Raw genomic sequence first — 17,016 nt, 5'->3', positions numbered from 1 at the left:
ACTGGTATTACTGCCAGATAAATGTTATAAACCAAGGGAAAATACTCTAAAAAGAAATATCTTTAACAGTGAAACCTTAGATTTAGGAAGAATCTACAAAAAGCATTCTATATAAATGTTCAGACAAATAAAATATTACTGATCAGGGATTCAAATAGTCATTTGATTAATAAAATCTAAATCTCAATATAACATTATTCCAAGATTCCTTGGAGGAAGAAATGCTAAATCGACACACAGAGTCGCAGTGAAGTATAGTGCGATTGAAACCGATTTGGCTGTTATTCTGACCAGAAAGCTTAAAGATAAAGTTGAGTTCTGGGCATGCGATTGCATTGTGAAACGGTGGGGAATCGATCAGAAAAAGTTGATCATGTAGCATGTAAGTATTTGTGTGTACTGCAAGGTTTTGGAATCATCAAAACGTTAAGAAATTTGGGCCAGTCTTGATAAAAGTATATAACATGCACTGTAAACAAAAATATGTATATGGGATTATTAAGCACAAACATGTGGAATAAAAATGTGGTTCTCATTTTTAAGCTGTTTCATGTCATATTTAGAATATGAAGGTATTTGAAGAGCCATGCTTTTCAGGGAAAATCTTCTCTCTGATGTTCTTCCGCACTTGAATAATAACAGTGAAAACGCCCACAAATTAATTTTCATTTCCTCTATGCAGAGCTCAACCTTCTCTACAAATACATCAAAACTCCGGTGTTAGTTTTCCTATCTCTACTTAGAACCTAAATCAGGAAGACAACGTTTGTTTAGATTACTGTATCCAATACGATTGTCATTTCTTTGAAAATCGGTTCGCAAGAGGGTCGTATATGTATATAGTGTGCGGTGGACTTCGGACATAATCATGCTGCGTTGTATATGCCGGGTATACTTACCTGAGTCTGGAATAGTAATGTCTATATTCTCAACGGAGAAAATCCTGAAATCCTGGAGTGAAGAATAGGTCACATTGTCTGTACAGAGAAACGAGAAAAGAAAACATTAATTATAGCTTCTCGTGAAGTGAAATAGTTGAACGAGTTTAAGTCTTCGGTATATATTTTATCATTATACTGTATCAATACATTTTATACATAGAATACTGCATCTACATAATCATCACAGAACGTAACAATGCTTTATATAGCTTTACATGTATAATACTATCCTACAAATATTATGCAATTATGTATTAGAGTCAGAAAAAAGGGAAATGAGTTACAGGAAATTGTAACTACGTTAATCATTACATCATAAGAATGTTACTTATTCAAATTGTGTTCTCTAACAATTGAAGCTCCACAAATTTCATTGATCAATCCCCTGTAAACTTTTCGGGAGTTAAAAACCTTGTTGTCAACCCAAAACCCCAGCGCTGTAACTGAAATAAAAGCTGCTGCAGATAGTTCATCAATTACCTGTATGGTTTCCGGGAGTATAAACTTCGATGTTCATCCTAAACCCAAGCTCTGTCTTTGAACTGTCTGAGGTAAAAGCCAGCCACATCTCATTGCTGTTAGAGACTATGATATTAGGTAGAGAAGAACCTGAGAGAGTAACCAATAATGATGCTGTATCATCTGGATTAAGACCAGAACCGATCCTCAAGATATCGAAGTTGTATTCCAGATCAAAGGTGCTAAAAACTGCCATGATCTGGTAGTCTGCTGGTCCAGAAACAAGCCATTGAGTGTTGACGTTATTTGGATAGTTGTCTGGATAGTTTGGTGAAACGATCGTCAAGTTCTCTCTGTACGTACCGAATTCTGTCCCGATGTCAAGATCTTAAAAAGAAATATGAAAGATTCAAGTGGTTTGATGGAGATTTTCCTAGATATCGAGCCATGGGGAGTGACTGTATATACACACCCACGTACCCTCACGCACATCCACAAACTTAATGCCCTAGATGGTTTGTGCGAAAATTCGGCAAACAGAGCTTCATACACTCGATATCATAGAAGATGAAGATCTTTGATGAGATGACCTTGGTTGAGATGTCTTCCCCAGCATGCCTAGCATGTCAGCAATATGAGTTAGAATTTACAACGCAGCTATATGTACAAAGTGAGTCAGAAAAAATGTCCCACTTTTTAAAAGTTGTATTGTTTGAATTATGAATATTCAATCATGGGTTTCATGATATGTCTTGATAGAGTTATCCTCCCAGTACCATTTTCATTTAAATATCTGCATGCATGACTGAACATCAGACAATCTTTACAAGACTGCCAGATCTCAATTGCGCCAAGTTGCTGGGTGAGGAATAACATAGTGTTTTGAATAGTGTTTTTGAGACAGCCAGATAGACAAAACACACACGCACACACACAACACACACGGTAACAATAATTGTTTCATAATTTTCCCTTTTCTGATTAAGCATTCCTTTTTATCCAGATCGCTGAATGTTGCAGTGGCGTTTCCCAGACAATCTTTTCCACTACCACCATAATATCATCATCATCGTCATCATCTTAATCTTCATCTTATCATCATCATCATTAACATGAAGTGCATATGAATCCGATGTGCTATCTCAATACGTAGGTATATATTATCAATCGTTGGCTATGTCTTTTGTTGGTGTGTGGATGTGCGTGTGTTTATGTTTGTGTGCCTGTACGTGTGTGTGTTCCTGTGCGTGTGTGTGTGCGTGTGTATGTGTGTGTCTGTGTGTCTCTGTGCGTGTCTGTGTCTGTCTGACTGCCTTTGTTCAATGCACTGTTTTATTCCTCAACTAGTAACTTGACGCAAGTGAGATTTGGCAGTCTTAATTGTCTGATGTTCAGTCATGCATGCAGAGATTCAAATGAAAATGGTACCTAAATGTACTGGAAAGATAACTCTATCAAGACATATCATGAAACCCATGATTAAATATTCAAACAATACAACTTTTTAAAAGTGGGACATTTTTTCTGACTCACTCTGTAGAGGTGTCGTGGTGTAGTGGATAACGTCACCGGACTGTGGATCACATGACCAGCGGGTCGAGGCACGTAAGTCTCCTTCGGCAAGACATTAATCTACATTGCTATTATACACCCAGGCGTAGTAGATTAGGTAGTTGGTAGGAATTTATTCCTTGAATACTTTTAGCGCCGTATGGCAGCTTGGCTAGAACCAGGATAATAAAAATACTTTGTGGGCACCATGAGCATCCCCTGGGATGGGTACGTAAGCAATATAAATTTAGCTCTTACCATTCTAAATTTCTAATCATATTATATGCAGTTTTAAGTGGTTTGGTGTCTTAAAATATGTATGTTGCTAATCCATCGCCCACGGACTATCTGAATAACAACCGTTTAATAGTGAATAAATGAATACATGAATGATTACATGTGTGAATGTTTCATGATGATGGTTTAAGCTTAAGCCTGACATATAGCAGGATATCTATCATGACAGGACCTCGGACAATATCACAAGGTCCATCAAATTTGGAATACATTAGGAAAGAACTTGATCGGGGTTGAATAAAGAGACATTGTTGGATTTTTTTAAAGTGAGCAACAAAACAACGGAAAAAGGGGTATATACAGTGCGTCCCAGAAAAAAAACCAAACCGAGAATTATCGATGTTTCATCATAACTTAATCACAATTATAATTAATACATGACACATATTTGTTAAGCTTAGATCCTCCTCTGTCAATTTTTTTTTTTTTTTTTTTTTGGTAAAATGAATTTATTGATAAATATACGCTTTTGAACAAATCAAACAATCATACACAATCAATTGAAATAACATCGTAGCATCTTAACATAGTTCAAATAAAACATGTTTCGTTTTCTTGAATAACAGTGTTTTAAAAAATGCAGGGCTTTTTTGTTTTACAGTTCCTTTCGATCTTTAATCGGTTGTGGATTAGTCTTTTGAAAATACAAAGAATAGATACTTCATGAAACATGAGTTTGCGATTTTCTGCTGGTATAAATGTTAAATAAACTGCGTATATTTTGCATATATGATAAGAAAATTTTAACTTTTAAATATTTTGTTTTTCAAGTTATAACCTTCAATTAAAACGAACTTGTCAAAAGAAAAATTAACATTGTAAAGTTTTCGAATTATGTCTCCAAATTTTAACCAAAACAATCTTGTGCTTGCATTTTACAAATAAATAGAGATTGTCGTGTAACTGATTATCATATAAACATAAGGGATTGTTACACAATTTCCATTTGAATAAATTATACCTATTTGGTAATAAGTTGTGTAATAACTTAAAATTGAATTCTGATATTTTGTTTTCTTTCATAGCTTGTAAATTAAATGACCATATGACTTTCCAGTCGATTTGTAATTCTGTACTATTTAACATTTCTTCCCATTTCTCTTTTATTGGAGGTCTAACAATTGAATGAATAGATGTCAATTGATGCAACTCATGTGATGCATATTTCACGCATGAGTGATTAAAATCAATTTGAAGAAAGGGTACCAAAAAGCATTTGGCGGACGACATCTGAATTTCAAAGAGAAAATCACATTTCTAGAAAGTTCATTTTTTGCCCTTTCATATGACACCTCAATCAGGAAAAATGAGCTAGGAATAAATAAAGGTTCTGTTTGTTTAAAGTAGTGCTTGTATTTCCATAATTTGATGAAACGAATTCGTTTTCACTGGCTGCCTGCCGTAGCAACAAACAGAGTTGACAAAAGACTTAACTCCGTTTCGTTGACGATCAGCCATGCATCGTGTCTTTCGTCTTCTTTGTTCAAATGCCCATTTCGTCTACCTTCCAAAAGGTCTAATAATCATTTGATGATTATAATAATTTATGAATAATTATCAGACCATATGGATAGTAGACAAAATGAGCTTTAGACAAACTGGGAATAAGACCGACTGGAAATTAGACTAAATGTGTAATAGTCCAAAAGGGTAGTATATTTATTGGATATTAGACCAATGGAAAAAAGACCAAATGACTTTTAGCGTAAATGGTCATTAGACCAAGTGATAACTAGACGAAATGATTACTAGACAATGTGGATATTAGACCATATGGGAAAAGACTAATTGGGTAGTAGACGAACTGGTTGTGAATCAAAAGGCAATAAACCAATACGGCAATAACTTTATGGATTTCATTCCATTTCTATGATCAAGCATAATACAGGAATTATAAAGGGTTATATCCAATGACGATCATGGGGAGCTTATATACACCTGAAACAGGGATAAAAATAATGACCGATAAGAAATGGAATTATTATTTGGTAAAAGTCAGCTTGAGATGATGAGGGGTGGACAAACCGGGAAGAAGGGGGGAGGGAGAGGTGAAGGGGTCTTTAAAACACTGATATTTCCATCCCCATGTTCTTCCTTCACTTCTTTTTGTATCTTCTCTGATGAAGCAATTCCAGGATTGGACAAATGGGGGTGAAGCAGGAGCACCAAGTTTGATAAGTGCATACTGAGGAGTTGGTCTAAAATATAGGGAATTGGGAACCCCCCTCCCCCGAAGGTCTATAAATCGTCTTGACCCTTTACTCCTCTTTAAGTTGATTATTCGTGTATAGTGATATTAGTTGCTCGTAATATGAAATCCATAGTTCAGATCACGAGCACTTGACTTTGATTTTCACTTCGGGTTACTCTTGAAGTAAATCAACCTCAGTCATCGACATGACTTTAATGAACTTTATATTTTCAGCTGGTATCAACAACCTAGATTTGGTTTTGTATTCATGAAAAAAGGGTTCAAAGTCACCTTTGCCAAAGATATCTTATTACATGTACGTATTATGTACATACACGAAATTGCATAATGATGGAACACCCTAGAACGAAAGTGTGTAAATGAAGGCGTGTGAGACAAAAGTTAATGACTGAAAGAATATTATATATATTTTTCAAACAACAATACTTCAAAGGCTATTAGATCATTCATTCAAACAAGTCATATATCAGGATCATATACGCATAATCATCAGTTGATATTTTTCACATAGCAAGTGAGATCACTGTCGATATAAAATAATCATTGAAACAGGCCTGACCTAAATCAAACGAGATTTATGAATTATGAAACGATCAAAATATGATGCAAAGACCCGTTTGTCTCTCTTCCCTCTTAAAAAACGAAAATATTATTTGAACATTTCAGATCGAGCATTTGTTTTTATATATATTTTTTTAAATTCAATATTATTCACTTTTATGCATGCTTTCCCGACAAACGATTCGTGGGTTTGCAGAGGTTAGTACGACCTGGCAACAAATAATCGTGCATATTATACTTGATACAAAAAATTATAAACCTAATTCATATGGAATACCGGAAGCAAAACAAATTGAGTGCAGAAGTACCCGTTCCTATATTGGTATTATTGACATGAACTTTGACAACATAAAAGAGACACACACGTCATATAAAATATGTTTATTGTTCTGAGCTTTAATAGATTAGCTCTTATGAACTTCATTACGACATGCATTAAGTGATAAACCTTCGGAAGCGCAATAATAATCAAAGCTGTAACGAGAAGGAGATCGCAGACATTTCTGCGCTATGAATCATTATTGAGGGAACAGGTTTGCTTTGATTGATTGATTTATTCGAATTTATTCCATTTCAAATCAGTTGTTTCCACAAAAAAGAACATAGTTGACAAAGTAAGTTCAAAATTATGAAATGAAACGGGAACCTACTGGGAAGCATAACTTGTTTTTTTTGTAGGTTCCCTAGAAATAATATAATTTGAACATATTTTCATAAACCATTTTAGAGTGTCTAAATATACGAAAGAACAGAATGACAAGACGGGACACAAAGGACATGAAACTGACATAATAAGAGAAGACTGGACATGACAAAACAAGACATGACAAGACAAAACAAAACACAGCTGCAAACTACATAAATTAGAAGAAAATTTAGAGGGAGAGGGAGAGGGAGAGGGAGAGAGAGGGTGAAACAGGGAAGATGTGGGCGGTCTACCCATATCCTATCAGTTTAACCCGTAGGAGACATGTATTTTTGTATTAAATTATGTTTTAACCCTCTACTAAAACGTTAATATGTAGGTATATCTCTTGGCGTCACCTGTGACTGATAGGGGAAAAGCGAACTAAATCATTGTAACCCTCGGGTATCTCCTCCCGGTATAACTGATTGGAGGTGTGCAGGTGGAACACTACACCGGGGTTTCCCCCTATACTCTTATACGAATAGTGCAAAGGTGGTTCTTAATGTGCAAAGGTGGTGCACACGGCCTCCATTTAACGTCCTATCCGAGGGACGGAGTGTTCTCCACTTAACATAGCCTGCGATCTTCAGTCATCCGCCTTGGTTGGATTCGAACCCGAGATCTTTGGTTCGACAGGCAGACGCTTTATACCGACTGAGCCAACTCGCCAAATCTCTAACTGGATCTGAAAGAGAGTTCTAAAGTTTTGAGCCTGGAAATCCAAATGATTTATTCTTGCTTTTGGTAAATCTTAAAAAACCCGGCAGACCGAGTAGGATAATGATGAATATCATTGACATTCTTTGTAAACATTCGTAAAAAACATTTGGCAGTTCATTTCTATTTAAATCATACAAAATATTCCCAAATTATAACTGTTTAAATCTGTTATCTTTAGAATGCTACGTGTGTGAAAAAGTGCATCTAGGTGAGCTCAAAAATCAGAGCGACATATAACACGCAGCACTTCAATTTAAAATTCTATTTAAATGATACAGTGAGCACAATTACCCGACGCTATAATTCCGGTGGATCGACGTTGGATTAACTTTACAAATATTATTTACGTGTTCCTTTCAAGAAATAGTTATTCCCCCCCCCCCAAAAAAAAAAAACAACAAACAAAAAAACAACAAAAAAAACATTGTATTTAAAACTCTTTGAATAATAGTAAAATCGAAACAACAATGCCTGGAAGTTCATTGATTATGTTACTGAAAAGCATGTACTTCATCTTTTGTGGATTGAGGGATAATTTATTGGCTTTGATCCATTCTGAAACACGTCGATGGTCGATGGTGGCAAGCAAAAAATGTGGCTTTACGAACAATCATTGCAGGGAATTCACTTTTTAAACTAATTAGAAACAGCAAAATACAAAAAAAAATTACATTATCATTTGTCAGGAAGAATTGAAAATGAAAAGAAAGAAATAAAGAAATCCTTTTAAAGATACTATGTCCCTTTTGCAGCCAACATCAAATTCTGTAGAACTTTGCAGGAATTATGGATATGTCATGTATGTCCTATATATAAAATGTAAACGTTAGCAGTGTCCTAATAATTTATTCAAATTATGCAAGGAAACCCTTTTACTTGCTAGACTTCACTGTCAGACACTATTGAGTGACTGACTAGCTTTTTTGCTTCTTTGGTAATAACATACTTAAAATGAGATGTAAAAGGGTACTTGAGCATTTGTCTACATTAATAACCCACTACTTGTGGACAAAATTAAACTGATTGAATCTTTGCGCAGCATAAAACGTACGACCATTCGGGACAATGGTCTAAAAATCAGACTATTACTTACTGGCTCTATAGCTCTTAAGTCGATTCAACCACTAATACTCGTTATTTTCCCACTTAAAGACATTTTCAAGCCCCTCTTTATCTAGGAAAGTTCTAAATTAGTATTATCTTTCAAATGCCGTTGGATTTTAACTTTTTCATTTTTCTTGGCCTGCAAATGGGACATAGTACCTTTAACACTCCCACGAAGTAGCTGAATGGTGTACGTGTCATATTATTAATCATGCATGGATGGCCATCGTCCATCGTCATGAAGCACTCATTAAATACAATTATAATGTTCATTAAAGCAACAATTTCCGGGAATGGTTCATAAAAATCTTCATCTTTGGTCTCATGGGAAATTTGACATCGCTCGGGTATCTCGCATGATAACATATGTTATATAGATCACTAAAATTATATATATATTTTGCCATTACATTATAACTGTTGCAATGGAACCCCCCCCCCCCCCCGATGGGAATTGTTTTACTTTTGTTTACTCCAGCCAGACCAGGGAATGTCTTACTCCCAGTATAAATGGGTATATGATATATTGTATTGTTGGTATAAACATTGCCTAGTCACAGCAAATAACTCCTTGGTCATAGTCATAATGAGAAGAAGCAAAATCATTTACCAATAGCATCTAAATATATATATATATATATCTAATGTATTTACATCTCAAGTTTAAAGTAAAGTGGAAAAAGAATTATCAATTATTATCTAACGCTGATAGTAACAAAAAGATTGATTGTTATATAATCATTCACAAGAAGAGTTAATTTGGTTCGATCGATTTATTTTTTATGTAAAAATACAAATTTTAGAGAACCCTTGTCGGGCTGTCGGCAAATGCTCCTCATTGATGAGTGGATTTTCTCATAAAAATTACAATATGAACTTAACTGAACACATCTTAAACTGGTCGGATATTTTTACATGAAATCCCACAACTATTGCAAAGCCAGCAACTATTTATGAAATCATTTCTGATAAATAATTGGATATGATAATAAAAATGAGCAGACGTTACTCACCAGATTGACTCGCTGCGTAATCCACTAACACAATAAAAACTAGTATGAGGACCAGTGAAGAAGAAAGATCCATTTTATCCATCTGACTTGACCACTAATAAAGTAGATCAGTATCGATGAGATGCATTCGCAAAACACAGAGATCACTGCGATGAACTTTGCACCATCTGACGACCTTGGCGCGGCGAGACCCTTCCTGGATTGACTGAAGGTTGAATGGAACGTACAGCCCGATCCGTTGGGTATCACAAGGCTTGTAATGACCCGTGTCCATCAAGGTACTGAACTCCTCTCCAATATTCACTTTTGAAACCAATTACTTTCAAACGCAATGACTTCTGAACAGATGATTATTCTGACTTCAATATTTTGTGCAGTGAAGCAATAACATCGTTTGTATTCCTGAAATAGAGTCATGAATTTGTGATGAGAGGTACGTCCGTGTGAAGGTTCATGCGGAGGGATGTCATACTGGGTGTTACAATAATCTTATAGGTACGTAACGCTACTGGGTGGAAGTTGATGGATTGAACCCCGGATGATACGTGTATGGCTTAATATAAACATCACTTTCCTCACTGGTAGTCTACAAGCACAGACTTTCATTGTACCACAGTGATATCATCGCGATGACTGTGTCGGATGATTGATGATGGTTGTGGTGGTGTGGTGGTGATGGTGATGATGATGATGATGATTATGAAGAAGATGACGATGAATATGATGGTTAACATGATGATGTCGATGATGATTATTATTACTATAACGATGATGATTATTTTTACTATGATGATGATGGATGTCGGATAGTTATGATGATGATCATGATTATGAGGATCATCATTTCAATGATAATTTTAATAATTTTATTATTACATAATGTCAATATTGAAATTGTAATTAATATCATCCTCCGTCATCATAGTCGTCTTCTACGTCATCATTATCATAATCATCAACATCATCACATTTTGTTCATTTAACGCGTTTCTTTTGTCGTGCATTTAACATTTGTTCCCCCCCCCCCCCCCCCAAAAAAAAAAAAAAAAAAAAAAAAAAAAAAAACGTGTTTTTGTTAGCTCTTATCACTAGTTTGAAATACACTATGCCTTTGTCGTTAATCAGGTAAAATAATAATGTTACATTTTTAACATGGGATCTTCTAACATGTATACTGCGCTAAGAAGAGCAATGTTTATGCCGACTTTACAAGGTGGGCATATCATATAAGCTCGTGATATTTTCTTATTTTTCTCAATGAGAAGGATAAGGTGACTGCTGCATTCTGCATACTCTGATATTTTCTCGATACCAAGTTGCAGATAGGTTTCAAATTTTATAATTTGTTTTAGGACCTTATAATAAGGTTTGTAACTATGTCCTTGAAGAGGTTCATCTGATCTGTAATTATTCCATGAATCGAATTTCCATTGTATCACAACCAAAAAGACTGACAACAAATTCAGCAGATGGATCAGGGAGGCGGTGCGTATCCAGAAAGAACGGGACCATGTCAAGAGCCGCGACATGGGCAAGTTTACTGTATATTCCCATCCTCTTGGACTGTCGTACCCCATCTAGTGGCGATAAATGATATTATGTGTTTGCCTTAGGTAGCATCTCCGTTTTGTGTGTGTGTAAACATATAGTATTCATTGTTCAGCAGAGTTGATTACATGATTTTAAAACCCAACTGAAGATTTAATTGTTTAAACAGAAACAAAATCGTTTCTGTCATGACGGCACATTCCGGTTTGTTATTTCTTGTGAACATTTTTTCCAAAAAGTTATTTAAAAGGCTATATACTTGTAAAATATGTTATAGTATTTTCATTATTTTTTTGTTCTCTTTTAAAGACCGTCACCACTACTGGGCAAGAAGGGATTAGACCACACAGCGAGCCATCGAGGTCACTGTGACATGTGGCTATCTCATTAACTCAGCTCTCATTTAACATAAGAAAAAGAGGATCATGGGGGACCAACAGGCACCGATTGGGCGTAGTTTTTCGGTAATTAAAAAGATTAAATCTTTCTTATAGCAATTTAACACGTTCTTGTATTTGATTATCGTTGTTCTTGTGACTGATGAAGTATTTTTTAGGAACTTTGTTGTCTGAATTCGTAATAATGAGTGATTGTTTTGAAGCCTCATTCATTATGTTCGTCTACATTTTATCAAATAACACGTCGTATTTGCCTACCTATCTTCGTGCTATGACTTTCTGGTAAATGCCCTTCTGTTTACTGGTTATATTTTCTATATGCTTACAATTATAATATTGTAATGTTTCTTGTATTGAGTTTGGGGGAGAAACAGAGAGGTAGGGGCGAAAAGGATAACATTGTAATGTTTATTGTATTGAGTGGGAGTGAGAGAGAGAGAGAGATTCCTTTTATCTGATTCACTCACATTTTTGTTTAAAAAAAATTCAATTTGACATGAGAAAGATACTGTTAGCTCAAATTCTACTAGTTTGAATAATTATGTTTCCAATTTAATATTACAGTTCTGTATATTGTTCTAGCAAGAACAGGTTTACCAGAGACTTACATTTTCTGGTCGCATTATTTTCTTCAAAAACGGTAATCTAATTTTTCTTCTTCAGAAGTTATAATACTTTTGAATGGATACAGAAAGTGGAGTCGCAAAATGAAGTCAGTGCCCATACCACTTTCTTCCTTTCTTACTTTCTTTAGTATACCTTCTCTTCTCCCTGTCTGTCCGCCTCTCTCCCCCTCTCTCTCTTTCTCCCCTCTCTCTCTCTCTCTCTCTCTCTCTATATATATAATATATATCTCACTCTGTATCACTTTAGAACTATATGTCTCTTTATATTTTTGTTCTCGCGTTTTCTTTAAACCACGTCTCTCTCTACCTATAGTTCTCCTATGTCTCCCTTCTTCTTTCTCTCTCTCTCTCTCTCTCTCTTACTCAAACACACAGACTTAAATGATGCAAATAACGACACAGAGCAGATTAGACCTCAAGATAACTAGTTTAATTGTAATAAGAGACATAAGTATCAGTATTAATCTAATTATTATACACAAAAACCAACACTCACATGTGCACGCACCCCTCACACACACATGTGTGTGGTATATATACATATATGATATAAGAAAAAGTATTCAATATTCCCAGAAACAAGGGTTGCCTCTTCCATACAAAGATGTCTTACGTGGGCCTACGTGTGACTCTAATCGGTTGAAATTAAAGTTTATGATTTTATGTTTTGTATGTTTTGCTTGTTTTTAATTGTTTAATCGGATCTTTTGCAAGATTCCCAACAAGGCTAGCCAACAACACATATACCACTAATAACTAATGCCCCCAAACGAAAGAGTTGATATTTGATTTTAGATAGAAAAGGGCAGGGGCGTACGCAGGATTTTTTCAAGGGGTGGGGGGTTTAAAATCTGGCCCAAAATATTTTGCTCCCGAAAATTTGAAAATCGCGCCGGCCGAAAAGTCGCTCAGTGGGGGGGGGGGGGGGGGGGGGGGGGGTAAGCAGACACTTTTTTTTTTTTTTGGTCTCGGAATTTGAAAATTTGACATTTCTTTTTCGTTGGGGGGGGGGGGGTAAGGGGTAAGGTCACTTTACTTTAGCCGTGGGCATAATTTTTTTTTTTTTTTTTTTTTTTTTTAATTAAAAAAAAACAAAAAAAAAAAAAACAAAAAAACAAACAAAGGGGGGGGGGGGGGGTTAAGTTTTTTTAGGGGGGTTTACACACATAAAAATACCAAAGGGGGAGGGGTTTGAACCCCCACCCCCCCCCCCTGCGTACGCCCCTGGACAAGGGCATCTTTTATTAAACCAATTCAGATGAATGGTGTAGATATTGACATTGTGGAAAAATATATTATCGTGAACAGAACAATGTAAGGTTGGTTGCAACGGGAAAAGCACAGCAGAGTATTTTTTTTTTCCTACGAAAAATGAAGTCCATCCATGTGGATAGGACGATTTGAGTTTGTTTTATATTCCGATAGTACAGAGTGTTATTTTATTTTATTCTATCGTATGGTTTGCATTTTCTAGAAAAGGGGTTCTGGCGAAAGCAAGACTTGGTGGAAGATTGTAAAAGGAAAATCGTCCAAAAAGCCAACGAAATCATGATAAATTGCAATCATCCGTTATTTTCTTCTATGAGTTTCTCCGATCAGGGAGAAGATTGAGATCTCTAAGATGTAGAACACAGTAATTTACAAACACATTCTGTCCGTATTCAACCAGGGCATGTAAATAATGGCCTTTTTCTTTGATATTATGTATCGAGTTAGGAAATGATTAAAATGATTATTTAGTAAAATCAATTAGCGGTTAAGTATACGGTAATCATTGGCTCATATATATCAGTATTTACATTTTCAATTTATCAGATTTATTCCGATATACTTCAAATCAGTTTAAAAGCTAAATTTTCAATGTGTATAGTGGTAAATAATTTGTATGTATAAATATGAATGAAGAAACTTAAATTACGTAATTTAAGGAAACCAAAGAAGCCCCACCAAACGAATATCATTATTACGTATGCCATATTACTTTTTTCATCACCAACATGTATCCATGTTTTGTATCACCTTTCTGTTCTTTGTAAACTTTGTTCGGGCCTTTGTCTTTTACAAGTGAGCAAACCAAAGATCCATGTTGAATGACATTGAAATCGAATTTTTGCTGTTGATGTCATTATTATTTTGTATATTGTTTAATCGGATCTTTTCATGCAAGATTCCCGACAAGGCTAGCCAAAAAACAGAGTTTGAGTAAATCGCAGATTTTGTATAATATCGTATAATATACATACAATCATATATTATTAAACAAAGAATAATACCCACTTCGCTGGCGATGGAACATACTGTCATCGCAGAAGTAATCTCGAGGAAGCTATCAAACTAAAAAAAAGTGTAGCTCCCGAGATCACCGAGGCGATGATAGTTAGCCCACCGGCCACAGTAGTCAGTAATGATTATCTGCTATATTTCACCTCAACAACACTTTTAGGTCTAGTAGATCTAGTTATTGATCTAACATTGTATGTTCACGCCACTACTGCATACAGTTCACATTATAAAGGTAAATTTTAATTCATATTTCATAATCAGACTAGATAAATAAAGAAAAACATTTATTCACCAACAGAACCTTAATCTATTTTGTGAACATCACATACATATCTAATAACATGACAAATATAATGTTCATGTCCGTCTGAAAACGCAGGTACTTTGTACAAACTGAACGTTTTATCCACTTTGCATCAGCTCCCTTTTTTGCGGAAGAAGAAAGAAATATCAAATCATTTTAACCGCGATATAAATATGATAAAATATATGCTGAAATATGATATAAATATAATATCATTTAATAAAATATAGTGAAAATATAGTTAACAAATTTAAATTTATTTAGACTTTTTTGTTAAGGGGTATAACTTTAATACGTGTTTTCTAAATATTAAAACATTTTTTGATACGATAAAATAGCATTGCCAAGTTGTATTTAGGCAACAACAAAAAATCAATTATATTTCAATTTATATACAAGGGTAGTAACAATTTGTAAAATATTAGTAAAAAAATATATAATTTAGTGTACCTTTCCATCCCACTATCACTTTCTATAACGAAAAATAAAATTTGTGGAGGGGGGCATCCATTGTTAATTCATTAGTCAGAATGCAAATAACATATATAACATGTTGGTAGGTAGGGCTAGTCATGTTTGTCTTACCTAGCAAGAACGAATAAATGCAATTTGAAACGTGACTATTGAGATACATTTATTCGTATCTAGGCGCTTTACTAATGCACATGCATACACATTACGAAAATGACCTATTGAGAAGGGTTCGAGACATACGCGACGACTCTGTGACTATTTTGAGAGAAAATTTAGTTTAAAATTCCAGCAACACGAGAGGAAGGACCGGCTAGTCACGCGAGGTAATTGAGAACTATAGAACCCCACGAAAGTTTCGAGATAATTGGGAAACTCCCTTGCGAATGCCGTTCGAGTGTTGCGCTAACAGTCGCAGCTTAGTGATTTAATGGCTCTTAATAGACCTCTCTCCCCCTCACCCACCCATTCAAGGCTCTCTCTCTCTCTCTCTCTGTTGACGAGTGGGAACTGCAGCCGGAGTTTTACTACCCCTTCCCTTCTAGCAACTTATGATAAGTATCTGCGCTTTCTTCCTTCCATTTATATTTATAGTGTCTAATGTTTCTCACTACATTGTGTGCGTCCATCCTGTGTTCCAGTATTACTACGACCGCTTGAATGCTCTCTTCGAGAAAGAGTCGTCCACAGCGTTGAGTTCTGCGAAAATGTTCGCCAGAGTTTCTTGACTCGTTTGTTGGCACCGAATGAAATGAAAATGAAGACGCCTTGGAGACTGATGACGATGATGAAGAGATAGTCCATGAAGGGGACTCTGATGACCATAGCTAAGAACCCAAATAACCAGGCGAATCCAAGAAGAGCTGAGATCTATTTACAAATGACGAGAAGGAGGAGAGATGAAAGGAAACAGTTCAGCTATACTTGTGCTTCAAAAGTGCGACACTTAGTTGTAGTGAGAATTATTTGAAGAGAAGGACCAAACAGAAAATAAATTAGAAGGTGGTCAGGAAACAGAGAGAACAGATAATAGGACAGAGACGGATTGGGAGGGTGAAGAGAGAAAGACAGAGGGGGGGGGGGGGGGAGAGAGAGAGAGAGAAAGATAACAGATAATAACACATAGAGACAGATTGGGATGGTGGAAGGAGAGAGAGACACACACACACACACACAGACCAACACACATACGCACACACACACACACACACACACACGTACGCACACACACGCACGCACACACCCATAAACAGAGAGAATCATTATACATAATGTACGACATGTATATTGTTTTCACGGTTATGGTAATATGAAATAATTAACACAGTTTTTTTTATAAACAAAGATGCTAGATGCATTAGTAGTGCTACACGCAATACCATCTTAAAGAACACACTTAAAATGCTTTCAAAACTTTAAACAGGTGATCAATAATGTTGGTAACCACATATTACCAAGGTGTTTAAAACTTGCCAAAACGAAGGTTAATTTTCATTTTAACACACTGAACAATGGCCATTACTTGCAACCTGCGAGAACGTGTTATGAATCCCCCCCAACTTTTGTTTTCCCAAACGCCCCCCCCCCCCCCGATAGGATCAGACCACCAGAAGAAGCCAGGATGGACTGATGAAACGTCGCGGAGTAGCAAGTAGATCCACTTCCAGTAATCGCTTCACAATTCGCTATTAATTTTAGAATCATTATGCATTGAGGAAACAACACTCTTGTTTGGAACCTACCTTGACATATATTCTGAGCTCAACCGTCCATTGTTTCAATTGAGAGTCCTGGCCAGATTTTAGCATAGATGTTGTTTTCTTGATAGAATGAACTCCAT

General features: G+C 35.7%; 1 protein-coding gene across 1 annotated transcript; it reads right to left on the bottom strand.

The window, feature by feature from the left end:
• Positions 1-14,938: 14,938 nt before the first annotated feature.
• On the bottom strand, positions 14,939-17,013 carry LOC115918188 (adhesion G-protein coupled receptor G6-like). The gene is made up of 2 exons (XM_011681319.2): positions 16,919-17,013; positions 14,939-16,046 (listed from the first exon to the last, which is right to left on the bottom strand). Exons 1-2 carry the CDS (start codon positions 16,982-16,984, stop codon positions 15,774-15,776), a joined length of 339 nt encoding a protein of 112 aa, XP_011679621.2. The 5' UTR covers positions 16,985-17,013; the 3' UTR covers positions 14,939-15,773.
• Positions 17,014-17,016: the final 3 nt, after the last annotated feature.

The sequence above is a fragment of the Strongylocentrotus purpuratus genome, unplaced genomic scaffold (assembly GCF_000002235.5).
Source record: "Strongylocentrotus purpuratus isolate Spur 01 unplaced genomic scaffold, Spur_5.0 spur5_scaffold_8, whole genome shotgun sequence".
Taxonomy (NCBI): domain Eukaryota; kingdom Metazoa; phylum Echinodermata; class Echinoidea; order Camarodonta; family Strongylocentrotidae; genus Strongylocentrotus; species Strongylocentrotus purpuratus.
The sequence above is the reverse complement of the archived record's forward strand: the minus strand, read 5'-3'. Positions and strand labels throughout refer to the sequence as shown.

Excerpts from the sequence above, each read along its gene's own strand:
- LOC115918188 (XM_011681319.2), bottom strand. The coding sequence starts at position 16,984 with ATGCTAAAATCTGGCCAGGACTCTCAATTGAAACAATGGACGGTTGAG. Across the intron at positions 16,047-16,918 it reads AGCTCAGAATATATGTCAAG|ATCTCAGCTCTTCTTGGATT; the intron begins GTAGGTTCCAAA and ends ATTTGTAAATAG.